General features: G+C 47.5%; 1 protein-coding gene across 1 annotated transcript; it reads left to right on the top strand.

Annotated features, from left to right (window-relative positions):
- The first annotated feature begins 5,896 nt into the window (after nt 1–5,896).
- Nucleotides 5,897–13,732, top strand: LOC142825090 (maestro heat-like repeat-containing protein family member 2B). The gene is made up of 6 exons (XM_075916773.1): nt 5,897–5,914; nt 6,880–7,035; nt 8,068–8,202; nt 10,419–10,521; nt 11,494–11,559; nt 13,496–13,732. The coding sequence occupies exons 1-6, from the start codon at nt 5,897–5,899 to the stop codon at nt 13,567–13,569; spliced, it is 552 nt and encodes a 183-aa protein (XP_075772888.1). The 3' UTR covers nt 13,570–13,732.
- Nucleotides 13,733–14,023: the final 291 nt, after the last annotated feature.

The raw sequence follows: 14,023 nt of genomic DNA, 5'->3' as shown, positions 1-14,023 counted from the left end.
TTTTAGAGTTGTATGGTCATAGCAGCTAAGCTTTTGAAGTGCACAGTCTGCCCCATAAGTGGTTCCTTTTGTCTTCCAGGGTTCTGCAAAGATCTGGACTAATAACAGTGGAGATCATACAGAGCCTCCTTCCCTGGGTAAATTCCCCATCAGAAAACCAGCGAGTCACCAGCACAGCTTTCTTTGCTCAGGTATGAGCAGTTCCACCATTAGGCTTTTATCTGTTGTTTACCTTTCTCTGGGGAATTGTACAGTTCAGTTCATAGGAATTCATTTTAGATAGTAGAATGTGTCCTTTATAAGGAAATCTCATAAGGAACTTCATTACACCTTTCTTAATCATTTTCTCTTTGTTATTTTTGGGGCCTATACTAGCCTAGCCTAGCTGCCTATTCTAGTTGCTGGTTAAGAGAGAGTGAGCAAGATATAGATAGGCTACGTCTACATTGGCAAGATTTTGCGCAAATAGGGTTTGTCTACACTACAGCACTAATTCGAATTAACTTAATTCAAATTAGTTAATTTGAAATAAGCTAATTCGAATGAGTGCATTTAGACCTAAAAACTAATTCAAATTAGCATTTTGCTAATTCGAAATAGCATGTCCACATTGAGTGGACCCTGAACCGAAGTTAAGGCTGGCCAGAACCAGTGCCGTCAGGGCATCAGGTTAGGACTTAAGGTGTGGAGCTGCTTCCTCAGGCTAGCCGAGGGCTGTGCTTAAAAAGACCTGACCCCCACCCCGGACAGACAGTTCTCAGGATTCCCCGCTTGCATGTCTAACTCGATGGGGACATCAAAGCAGTCCTGTCTTGGAGTGCCCTGAATGCCCACACTCGGCACATTTCAGCACTCGACCATCAGCCCGGCTGCACTTGCCGCAGGCTGCCATCCGGGGGAGGTCAATCAGGGGGCTATCAGGATCCAGGAGGCCCTACAGGAAAGCTTCCACCCCGAGGAGCCCGCAGAGCCACCCCAGTCCTCCCCATCGGGGGCTCGTGCCCCATTCCTCCCTCACCTCCTTCCACTTACCCTTCCCGAGCCCCCTCTTCCTGATGTAAAAAATAAAGGACACGTGTTCAAAAAAAGAAACTCTCTTTATTTAACAAAACTGGGGGCGGGGGGGATTAACCTCTGGGGGACTGGGAAAAGGAGGTGGGAGAGGGGAAGAAAGAGGGTGGGAGAGGGGAGGTAGAAACCTGGGAGGAGGGAGCTGGAAGGGGGAAGCCAGGGGAAGAAGGAGGAGGGGAAGTATAAAACTATGGTACGCCATATCTTCAGAACTGTCTACAGATGTGGTCTTCTCACCTCAAAAAAGATATGGCCTTGGAAAGGGTTCAGAAAAGGGCAAGTACAATGATTAGGGGGTTGGAACAGGTCCCATATGAAGAGAGGCTAAAGAGACTGGGACTTTTCAGCTTAGAAAAGAGGAGACTGAGGGGGGATATGATAGAGGTCTATAAAATCATGAGTGGTGTGGAGAGGGTGCATAAAGAAAAGTTCTTCATTAGTTCCCATAATATAAGGACTAGAGGTCACCAAATGAAATGAATGGACATCAGGTTTAAAACTAATAAAAGAAAGTTCTTCTTCACACAAAGTTCTTCTTATAGTCAACCTGTGGAACTCCTTGCCACAGGAGGCTTTGAAGCCTAGAACTATAACAGAGTTTAAAGAGAAGTTAGATAAATTCATGGAGGTTGGGTCCGTGGAGTGCTATTAGCCAGGGGGTAGGAATGGTGTCCCTGGCCTCTGTTTGTGGAAGGCTGAAGATGGATGGCACGAGACAAATTGCTTGGTCATTGTCTTCGGTCCATCCCCTCTGGGGTACCTGGTGTTGGCCGCTGTTGGCAGACAGGCTACTGGACTAGATGGACCTTTGGTCTGACCCAGTACGGCCATTCTTATGTTCTTATGTACTAAGCGCAGGGCTCAGGGTTGGGGGTCTCACTGGAACAACTTGATTTTCATGCAAACCTGCTCCTGGGTTTGGATGTGGCCTTTGGTGGCCAGGCTGGCAGCTATCCTGCCCTAGACGGCTGCATTCCTGTGCCTAGTGTGGAGGTCGTGGACGCTGGAGGCCTCCCCCCAAACCTCGATAATGTCCACGATCTCTGCACTAGACCAGGCGGGCGCCTGCCTCTTGTGGCCCTGGGCAGGCTCCTAGGAGCCGCCAGCCTGGTCCTGGGAAGAGGCGGAGGGCTGGGTGGCAGCGGGTGGCTGGCTCATGCCATGCCAGGTGCAGGGTCTGCTGGCTGGGTGCTGGCAGGCTTGCCACTGGCACAGGCACTGTAGCCAGACCATGCCCCTTTAAGGGCTCTGGGGCTGGGAGAGGGGCAGAAAAGTTTCCCTGGTTTGGCCCAGAGTGGCCATCAGGGCAACATGATTAGGGTTAGCCTCCAACTAGTTCGAATTAAGTGGCTACACAGCCCTTAATTTGAACTACTTAATTCGAACGAGGCGTTACTCCTCGTAGAATGAGGTTTACCTAGTTCGAATTAAGCGCTCTGCTAGTTCGATTTAAATTCGAACTAGCAGTTTGTATGTATAGCCGCTATTAAAGTTAATTCGAACTAATGGCTGTTAGTTCGAATTAACTTTGTACTGTAGACATACCCATACTTGTAACGCAAGAGTTTTTGCGTTAGAATATTTGCGCAAGAGAGCGTCTACACTGGCATGTGCTGTTGTGCTAAGAGGCGCTTTTCTGCAAAATCATCCGTGCCAGTGTAGACGCTCTCTTGCACAAGAAAGCTCCGGTGGCCATTTTAGCCATTGGGCTTTCTTGCACAAGAAATTAATGTGGCCTGTCTACACTGGCCTCTTGCGCAAGAACAGTTGCACAGGAGGGCTTTTTCCTGAGCGGGAGCATCATAGTTTTTGCGCAAGAAGCACTGATTTTAGACATTAGAATGTCAGTGTTCTTGTGCAAGAACTCCCCGCCAGTGTAGACTGGCAGCTGCTTTTGCGCAAAATCATGCCAATGTAGATGTAGCCATAGAATTTGAATTACTAGACCTTTTCTGACAATTCCTAGGGCTAATACTGATCAACAGCTCCTGATTTTGGTCTAGCTCAGCAAATCTTCTAAATGAATCTAGTGTCCTAATACTATAAAATAAGCAACATACAAATACATTAACATCTATCTTAGATTCTCATTAATGTAGAATAATAGATTCATAGAACATTCGAACTGGAAGGGATCTTGAGAGGTCTTCGAGTCCAATCCCCAGCCATCACGGCAGGACCAAGCACAGTCTAGATCATCCCTGACAGGTGTTTGTCTAACCTGCTCTTAAATATTTCTAGTGATGCAGATTCCACAACCTCCTGAGGCAATTTATTGCAGGGTTTAACCACCCTGACAGGCAGGACGTTTTTCCTGCTGTCCAACCTAAACTTCCCTTGATGTAATTTAAGCTCATTGCTTCTTATCCTATCCTTAGAGGCCAAGAAGAACAATTTTTCTCCATCTTCCTTAAAACATCCTTTTAGAAACTTGTATTATCTGAGTACTTCAAAATGATAATGTAGTATCTGAGTGCCTCAAAACTCTTTAAAAGTATGTATCCCTACAATACCCCTGTGAGGCAGGGAAACACTATTAGTCCCATTTTGCAAACAGGAAACTGATGCACAGAAGGCCTAAGTGACTTGCCCAACATCATCCAGGAAGTCTTTGAGGGTGCAGGAAATTGAACTGGAACCTCCTAAGTCCTAGGCTGCTAACTACTGGAGCATCCTCCCTCTCCACAGCCTTGCTATAACGTCTGTGTCATATTTCACATTTACGCTAAATCGCTATTTTAGAGGCTCATCTGGTGGTTCTAGGAATCTGTTTGTGCCCCAAAATCTTTTTACACCCCACCTAGGAAAGGAGTCACAAACGTGGGTTTTCAAGGTCTGCCTAGAGAGGCCTCATGAAAGCTGCCAATCAGAGCCCAGCTGGCTCAGATATATGGAGCTACAGGGCTTTATTAGGTCAGTTCCTTTCAGGAAGTGGAGGGCCAAGAAAAGATGCTATTCTCTGGCCAAACCAATTCACAGGGGTTTATTTCAGGCAGCATTTTCTGAAGCTGAATTTGCAGAGAGAGAGTCCTTACGAGCCTTAAACATATAATTAGAGGGAGAAACTGAAAGTGGCCCCATAGGAAGAACCTAAGGAAAAAGTAGCAATAAACTGAAATGAAGCAATGACTCGCTGCTATTTCTAGGTTGGAACCAAGAGTAGTGGGCAGGCTCAGGTTCCCCAGTGGCATAAACCCGATGAAGGGGACAAGGCTTATGGAGAGGTTGAACAAAGAACAGACTATAAAGGGTCCAGAGTTGGGGCTGAAGACCCTAGTGAGGGCAACAGGACCTAAAAGGCATTTGTTTGGACTTTGGGACTTGGCCAGAGGGCTGAGCCATGGAAGACTCACTAAGATCGACTGGCAGGATGCACCTGGGAGAGAAAAGGACTGTGGTATCAAATGCAGTCACTGAGAGGCTTTCAAGGGATGAGCAATCACCCATTATAGTGCCTAAAAGGAAAAATCCATGTTTTTAACACAGTACTCATTCATATAGAATAATGTATTACGTGTCTCCTCAAATTATATTCGCTATCTTAATGAACATATTAGAGCTAATGGACATGTTGATTTTATTTCAGCTAATGACTGATCCCATACTCAGGGAGAAGAAGATCCTTAAGTCTATCTTACATAGCTTAGAAGAAAGGTCACGGGACAATAACAGCATTGTCCGTCAAATGGCTGTAAGAGGCCTAGGCAATTTAGTCTATGGGGCACCTGAGAAGGTAAGATAGAATACTGAATACAATGCAGCATAACTAGAGAAACTAAAGGAAACAATTGCTCAGGATTTACAGAGGCCATGCACAATGCACTAGGCCAACGTCTGCTCTCTCATACCCCTGTAACCTCTTTGCAGTCAATACACAGCAGGTTTGTTCTCTTGGTAAGCTGGGCATAAGGAAACAATATGTACTTAATATGATCATATGTAAATGTATACTCCTAGGAATGAAGAGTGTAGGCTTTATTTCCACGATGAGAGATTGTATTCCAGGAAACAGAGACACTAAAAAACTCAAATCATGATAGATAATCAGCTGAACGTAAGCGCCCAGTACAAAGCTGTGACCAAAAGAGCTGAGGTGATCCTCGGAGGCATAGACAGAGGGATTCTGAATAAGAATAAAGAAGTTATTTTACCTCTGCTTATGGCACTGGTGTGAGAACTGCTAGAATACTATGTCAGGATCATGCCTGCAATTCAAGAAGGATGCTGATAAATTGGAGAAGAGTCACAAGAATTTTCAAAGGGCTAGAAAATGTGCCTTTAGATTCAATGGGGGGGGGAGGGGGAATGAAGCTAAACTAATTCAGACTGCTAGTAAGGCATACATTTTAATGGTAATTTTAATCATTGGAACCATTTACCAAGGGTTGTGGTGGGGTCTCTATCAGTAGCAACTTTAAAAACAAGATGGGCTGTTTTTCTAAAAGAGGTGCTCTAGTCAAACAGACATTATTTTGGGGAGGTTCTGTGTTGTGAAGGAGGTCAGACTGAATGATCACAATGGTCCCTTTTGGCCTTCAAATCTAAGTAATTAGAAATCTAATAGGATTACATAGGTGTAATATGGCACAGAGTTTGGCTTATTGTAGCTAGTACCTGATGTAAAATATAGCTATAGGTCACTGGGGGGCAGATGAAATTCCCACTGCTTCATAATTGCTAAAAAAACATATTAGAAATGTGGTTAGTGGAAAGTGTTTTTTAATGTCATACGTCTGAACAGGTGAAAAAGTACAAGAAGTTTCTTCTGGAGACACTGATCAGGACTTTAGAAGACACTTTCAGTTCTGAAGTCATTGTCGAAAGCATGGAGGCACTGGCCAAAGTGCTGAAGGAGCTGAAAGGGAAGGACATAGGTTCTTCCTTCAGAGACCTCACCACACAGATCCGGAAGTACTTCGATAATGTACGTGAACAGAAGCCTTCAACCCCAGTTCAGCTGACATTGATGAGGCTCCATTTACAATGCATGATGTGTCCTCACTGGGCATTGTTCATGTCAGAATGAAGTGATTTTAGGCCTTAGGGAAGAGATGTGTTTTATGGCGGAGCAGAGAATTAAGAAAATGAGGATGCCATCCCTGCTCCTTCAGTCTCACCCTTCTGTTCATCTTTATTTCCAATGAGAATGGCAAAGGAAGTATGAATACTAGATTAGGTAGCTGCATAACAAGGAAAATGGGCATACAGGGTGTAATAGACTGTTTTGGGCCTGCTCCATACGATTTTTATGTCAGATGGTTGAAATTATTCCATTTTGCAGAGAAGTTTGAGATTTCAAATTTTGGTTTTGTTCCTATTTGGGGGACACACACCCCAGCCCAAATTTCAAAACTCTTTGTGAAACAGTCATACTATTCTCAACCCAGCTCTACTGGGAGCCTTGCCTGAGGGCAGTCTACTGGCAGACTATGCTGGAGACAGGGAACCTGGAAACACTGGGAATTAGAGGTGCCAGGGTGCACATTTCCTGGCTCCTTGTCAGCCTGCCAGACAGGCTGTTCTGAAGGTGAGGGCCAGGAAGCCCAAGATCCCAGTTAGCCTGCTAGATGGGTCACCAAGAAGCTGACCAAGTACCCCTACTTGGCTTCTGGAAGAATTTTGTCAAAATTGAACTGTCTTCAAAGTATTTTGATGAATCAACACATTTGGCCCAAACTTGATTAATTCCAGTTCTTCTAAACTTCTGTAGTTGGAATCACTCTACCCTAATGTAGAAGAGACAGCTGTGCTAGATACATGATGTGGTTATTTCTTCGTTACCAACCTGTGTGGCTTTCTTGGCTATAGGAGGACAACACTCTTCGTGCATTGGCCTTTGTCCTGTTTGGTATCCTGGCCGGCTCTGCAAAGAGAAAATGGAAGGACTATTTTGCCAAGCAGGTTAGACAGAGCTGGGTCACGCTTCTGCTGCACCTGCAAGATCCAAGCCCTGAGGTTTCAATGGTAAGAATGACAGTGACTTAATTACTAAGCAAAAAGAATCTTCCTCCTGATGCCAGGGGAGCTCTGCTATTCCTTCCCGCAGTGGAGACCTAAATTCTTCCCTCAGTTCATTGCCCTCCTTTTGAGTCAATCCCAGACAGGCTGGTCCTTAGCAGCCAGGGTTGTCTCACTGGAGTTCAGGATAGGTCATGGGTCTGATCCCAAGAGTTCATTCCTGCCTATCTCTGCACCCCACGTTCCTGCCTCCCCACAACAGAGGAAAGACCACAGCTATGCCTAGTGAAGCAGCTTTCATAGCTACATCTGTTCTGAAAAAACATTGCTGCTATCTCCAGTTTTCAGTATTATAAAATCATAGAACCATAGGTTTGGAGGAGACCTCAGGAGGTCACTGAGTCCAACCTCCTGCCCAAAACAGGACCAGCCTCAACTAAACAATCCCAGCCAGGGCTTTGTCAAGCTAGGATTTGAAAACTCTAGATTTAGAGGTTCCGTTGCCTCCCTAGGTAACCCATTCCAGTGCTTCACCACCTTCCTAGTAAAATAGTTTTTCCGAATCTCCAACCTAGACCTCCCCCACTGTAACTTGAGACCATTGCTCCTCATTCAGTCATCTAGTACCACTGAGAACAGCCTCTCTCCATCCTCTTTGAAATCCCCCTTCAGGTAGTTAAAGCCTTCTATCAAAGCTCCCCTCACTCTTCTCTTCTGAAGACTAAATAATCCCAAATCCCTCAGCCTCTCCTTGTAAATCATGTGTTCCAGCCTCCTAATCATCTTTGTTGCCCTCCATTGGACTTTCTCCAATGTATCAACATTTTTTAAGTAATGGGGTGCCCAGAATTGGATGCAATACTCCAGAAGTAGAATCCCTTTCCCCCTATTAAAGTCATGCTGGCATATTTTCTGTCTATTACTTCAGGGGAATCCCTTTTATTCTTGGGGTAGATGAGCAGTCAAGGACATGAGTTCCATTTGAATGAGCACAATACGTGTTATGGAACAATTCAGTGGTGCAACCCTCTTTTTCAGGAGTGCAGAGCTACATTTCATCTCTGTGCCCCATTTTTGGGACTGAAGAGGCTCCAAACTATACTTAATGAGCATCTTAGTTGGAGAACCGAGCTGAACCCTGAGGAGCTCCAGATGGATATCTGCAGACACCTTGTGAGTGACCTACAGAATTATATGAGATTATTGACAGCATAGGCTTGTGGTGTAGAAGCAGGGGGAATGTGTGATGGGCAATGTAAGTATCTATGGGTATGTCTATGCTACAAAGTTAGTTTGAACTAACGGACGTTAGTTCGAACTAACTTTCATAGGTGCTACACTAGCGCTCCGTTAGTTTGAATTTAATTCGAACTAACGGAGCGCTTAGTTCGAACTAGGTAATCCTCATACCACGAGGATTAAGCCTAGTTCAAATTTACTAGTTCGAATTAAGGGCTGTGTAGCCCCTTAATGCGAACTAGTGGGAGGCTAGCCCTCCCCAGCTTTCCCTGGTGGCCACTCCGGCCAACACCAGGGAAACTCTATGCCCCCCTCCCGGCCCCGGACCCCTTAAAGGGGCACGGGCTGGCTACGGTGCCCGTGCCAGGTGCAAGCCTGCCAGCACCCAGCCAGCAGACCCTGCACCTGGTGCGGATCGAGCCACCCACCCGATGCCCCCCAGCCCTCCCCCTCTTCCCGGGACCAGGCTGGCGGGTCCTGGGAGCTTGCCCGGGACCGCAAAAGGCGGGCTCCCTCCTGGGCTAGTGCGGACATCGTGGACCTCATCCACGATCTCCGCACTAGGCACAGGAAGGTGGCCGGCTAGGGCAGGAGAGCTGCCAGCCTGGCCACCCAGGAGCAGGTGTGCATGAAAATCAAGGGGGTCCACTGAGACCCCCAACCCTGAGCACTGAGCTTACAATGGCCATCCTGGGTCAGAACAAAGGTTCATCTATCCCAGTAGCCTGTCTGCCGACAGCGGCCAACCCTAGGGACCCTGGAGGGGATGGACCGAAGACAGTGACCAAGCCATTTGTCTCGTGCCATCCCTCTCCAGCCTTCCACAAACTTTGGGCAGGGACACCACTCCTACCCCCTGGCTAATACCACTCCATGGACCCAACCTCCATGGCTTGATCTCACTTCCCTTTAAACTCTGTTCTAGTTGTAGCCTTCACAGCCTCCAGCAGCAAGGAGTTCCACAGGTTGACTCTGTGCTTTGCGAAGAACAACTTTCTGTTACTAGTTTGAAGCCTGCTACCCATTCCTTTCCTTTGGTGTCCTCTAGTCCTTCTTTATGGGAACTAATGAAGAACTTTTCTGTATGCACCCTCTCCACCCAACTCCTGGTTTTAGAGACCTCTATCCTGTCCCCCCTCCGTCTCCTCTTTTCTAAGCTGAAAAGTCCCAGTCTCTTTAGCCTCTCTTCATATGAGACCTGTTCCCAACCCCTGATCATTTTAGTTGCCCTCCCCTCTGCCACCCTCTCTCTTCCCCTCTCCCACCCCCTTTTCCCAGTCTCCCCCAGTTTTGTTCAATAAAGACAGATTCCATTTTTGAACACAATTGTCCTTTATTTTGTACATCAAGAAGAGGGGCTAGGAAGGGTAAGTGGAAGGAGTTGAGGGAGGAATGGGGTACGCGCCCCCGATGGGGAGGACTGGGCTGGCTCTGCGGGCTTTTGTGGTGGAAGCTCTCCTGCAGCCCCCCAATTGCCCCATCTCCCCAGATGGCAGGCTGCGGCAAGTGCAGCCGGTCTGATGGCCAAGTGCTGTGATGTGCCCAGTGTGGGTACTCCGGGCACTCCAAGCCAAGACTGCTTTGCAAGCGGGGCACCCCTGAGAACTGACTGTCCGGGGTGGGGGTTGGGACCCTTTAAGCACAGCCCTCGGCTAGCCTGAGACAGCATCTCCACGCTCTAAGTCCTCCTCTGATGACCTGCCGGCACTGCTTCCGGCCATCCTTAAGCCCGGTTCAGGGTCCACTTAATGTGGACATGCTAGTTCGAATTAGTAAAACGCTAATTCGAACTAGTTTTTTAGTCTAGATCCGTTAGTTTTAATTAGCTTAGTTCGAATTAAGTAATTCGAACTAAGTTAGTTCGAATTAACGTTGTAGTGTAGACGTACCCTATTAGAGTGGGATACAGGACTGAGGGTGAGAGGAATGTAAATCTGCCATAGATTCCCACTTTCCCCACTTCTACACAGCCTCCTGTCCTTTCTTTTATTTACTTGTTTAAATTAAAAAAAAAGTCTGAGTGAGTCCAATAACTGACAGCAGTGGCAAGAGGAACACAGACTGTTTACTTGTGGTTTGTAAAGGCATGTGTTGGCAGTCAAAGGGCATTTCTAGCCAGAGAGAGCTCATGTGTCCCTGATTTTCTCTAGGCCAAAGAGAAGGCTGAGCTACTGGAGAACTTTTACAAAACTACCATCACATACTTCTGCAGCAGCTGGGAAGAGATCCGGGCAGTTGCAGCCAAGTTAGCTGGTGAGAGAAAGTGTGCCGTGTCCCTTTTGGTATTCCCTTTGAGGTAGATAGAAAAAGTCCCTGTGTGCAGCACTGAGCTACTATTAATCTCTCCGTGCTGTGACTTCTCATGCATAAATGGAGATGTTAATGTTCTCCTACTTCTCCAGTGTGGTGTTAGGAGGAATTTGTAAGTTGCAATAGAATGCTTTGAGATGGCGCAGTCATTTAGTAGCAGAGGCTGGCACACTGTCACGTAGGGTATGTTTATTCTCCGATCAAACTAGTGTGCTAAAAATAGAGTAGCTGTGTCAGGAGTAGCAGGAGGGGTTAACTATTCCAAGGATGATCCCATCCAAACCCAAAAGTCTGTTCTCAAGGTGGCTAGCTCCTCCGACTGCTTCTGTCATCTTACCTGCATTCTATTTTTAGTAGTCAGAGTTAGTGTGGACTCAAACTATAGACCTAAGCTCAGTGTTGTTCACTGTTCCTTACTGGTGCTTCATCACTGGGAGGTAGGCAGGCCACCGCCACACAGTGCCTGCTGTTGCAGGTTCCTGATTGCCTTGCCCAGGAAGCACTAGATTCCTCCCCTTTGGCCCTGTGCCATCCTTTCCTTAGCACACCCATGCAAGCCAGGCAAGCATTGTGGCCTAATTAATTTATCCATGTGAGATCCTTGCTTAGTACGCACTTATTCCTGGCCCCAGCCCTTTGTTCACACCACTAGATTAATACACTATCCTAGTATATCTCCAATAACTGACAGCAGTGGCAAGAGGAACATAGATTGTTTAAAGCAAATGAGGTTTTATGTAAACATTCTTAATTTTTTTCTCTTATTCTCTTCAGTGTGGACGCTAAACTTTTCTAGTATTTTCTTGCCTACAGCTCACCTTAGACCCACAATAGAAGCCAAAGGGCCAATGTTATCACCTTGCACTTAACAAGAGAAGGTTTTTTATTGATGTTTATTTTACACTGCTTATTTAGGCATCATCCTGGAACATACGGACACCAAAAATATGAAATGGCTGGACATGGAACATCTGTTGACCTGTAAGTAACAAATACAGGTGAAATCCTATTCATTAGTGAGTTATAAAGAAATTTAGCTGACAAGCAAGCAGTAACTGATACCACAGGTGTGAAGTGCATCAGCCACACATCAAAGGACAGATTCAGCTTTAGTCTGCTCTGAAAGAGGTACGTCTACACTACAGCGTTAATTCAAGTTAACTTAATTCGAAATTGTTCATTTGAATTAAGCTAATTCGAATTATGCATCTATACACAAAACCTATTTCAAAATAGCATTTTGTTATTTTGAAATAGCGCGTCCACGCTGAGTGGACCCTGAACCGAAGTTCAGGCTGGCCGGAACCAGTGCTGGCAGGGCATCAGGTTAGGACATAGTGTGTGGGGCTGCTGCCTCAGGCTAACTGAGCTCCGTGCTTCACGGGACCCTACCCCCACCCCGAACAGACAGTTCTCAGGGTTCCCCGCTCGCTTGTCTACCCCGAGGAGGGACAACAAAGCAGTCCTGTCTTGGAGTGCCCTGAGTGCCTGCACTCGGGACACCACAGCACTCGGCCACATGGAGCCAGAGCTGCCCCTGGGCACACCGGTGCGTCTCGTAGGGTTGTTGCCATCAGCCCAGCTGCACTTGCTGCAGGCTACCGTCCGGGGAGTCCATTGGGGGGCTGTCAGGATCCAGGAGGCCCTGCAGGAGAGTGTCCACCCCGAGGAGCCCTCAGAGCCACCCCGGTCCTCCCCACCGGGGGCTCGTGCCCCATTCCTCCCTCACGTCCATCTACTTACTCCTCCCTAGCCTCCCTTCCTGATGTCAAATAAAAGACATGTATGTTCAAAAATAGAAACTGGGTTTATTGAACAACAGGGTGAACCTCTGGGGAGACTGGGAAAAGGAGGTGGGAGAGAGGAATAGAGTGGGTGGGAGAGGGGAGGGTGAAACCTGGGAGGAGGAAGTTGGAAGGGAGAAGCAAAGGGAAGAAAGGAGAAGGGAAGATCAGGGCCCAAGGTTGGGGGTCTCACCGCACCAACTTGATTGTCATGCAAACCTGCTCCTGGGTTCGCATGTGGCCTTTGGTGGCCAGGCTGGCAGCTATCCTGCCATTGACGGCCGTGTTCCTCTGTCTAGTGCGGAGATCATGGATGCTGGGGCATCCCTCCCAAACCTGAATAAGGTCCATGATCTCCACCCTGGACCAGGAAGGCACCCGCCTTCTCCAGCCCCTGTCAGGCTCCTGGGTGCTGGCAGACTGCTCCTGAGGAGCAGTGGAGGGTTGGCTGCCAGTGCCTTGCTGGCTCACGTTTTGTGGCTACTGGCTCAGGGGCCCCAGTGGCCACTGCTGGCTCTTGGCTGGTAGGCTTGGATCTGGCACGGGCCAGGGTCTATCCCTTTAATAGCTCTGGGGTTTACCAAATTTGAATTAAGCGCTCTGCTATTTCGAATTAATATCGAAATAGCGGTTTGCATGTATAGATGCTATTAAAGTTAATTCAAAATAACAGCTGTTATTTTGAATTAACTTTGCGGTGTAGACGTACCTGGAGGAAACTGCAGCCAGTGTGATATAAGTCAGTGCATCTCCTGGCTATCCTGGCAATGCCTCTTCCCAACCTGTGTGATCCACTCTTTGGGCTCCATCGGCTCCCTGGAAGCCACTTTTTGCTACCCAAAACTCCACACCATCAGATTTATTTCTGTCAGGAGATGTAAAATAACTTAAAAGCAGAAGCTATTGAGTCAATGGAGCACCTTCCAATTGGATGAGTTTCTGGTAGGGTCAGGGTCTCCCCTCTCCCCCCTCCTCCATCTCAGTTTGGAGCTTGGAAGGATCCCAATGGAGGAACCTAAAGCTTTGTTTGTACAGAGAGCTTCTGTAGCTTGGTACTCACTGGTACTAAATCTCCAGCTACTGCAGGCATAGGTGACTATATGAAAAGTGAGTCATATTCTCTGTAATTCCAGCTCTCCAGGTACTACAGAATGACCCAAGTCCCATTGTCCAGCTGGTGGCAACTCAGGTCCTAAGAGACATCTGACCTGGATGAGTGCTCGGGGAATGAAGCACAGACAAATAGATCAAAGAGCTCCTGCTACCTTGAATGGGAACAAGAGAGGGATTGCTGGAAGACAATGTGCTCTGTCTGTGCCAGCTTGTTTCCAGCTTGCACCTCATATACTTCGGTGGGAAGCTAGACCTTGGTGGTATGCGACCAGCTCTGCTATGGGGTAGGAGAGTAGTATAAGGGCCCTACCATCAATCAAACATTAGCCCCGCCACCTGACCCTGGAAGTCCCCCCCCCCCCGACTCCCCGGAAGTTCCTTCTCCCTTGTCACCGGCAGTCCCGCCCCTGGAGGGTAGTACATCCGGGTCGAGAGGGACAGGTGACCGGAAGTAAAAAAGGATGTCATGTGACCCCCGTTAGGCCCGTCCCCTGTCACCGGAAGTCCCGCCCTTGGGGGTAATACATCCGGGGTCAAGAGGGGCAGGT

The sequence above is a fragment of the Pelodiscus sinensis genome, unplaced genomic scaffold (assembly GCF_049634645.1).
Source record: "Pelodiscus sinensis isolate JC-2024 unplaced genomic scaffold, ASM4963464v1 ctg133, whole genome shotgun sequence".
Classification (NCBI taxonomy): domain Eukaryota; kingdom Metazoa; phylum Chordata; order Testudines; family Trionychidae; genus Pelodiscus; species Pelodiscus sinensis.
The sequence above is the reverse complement of the archived record's forward strand: the minus strand, read 5'-3'. Positions and strand labels throughout refer to the sequence as shown.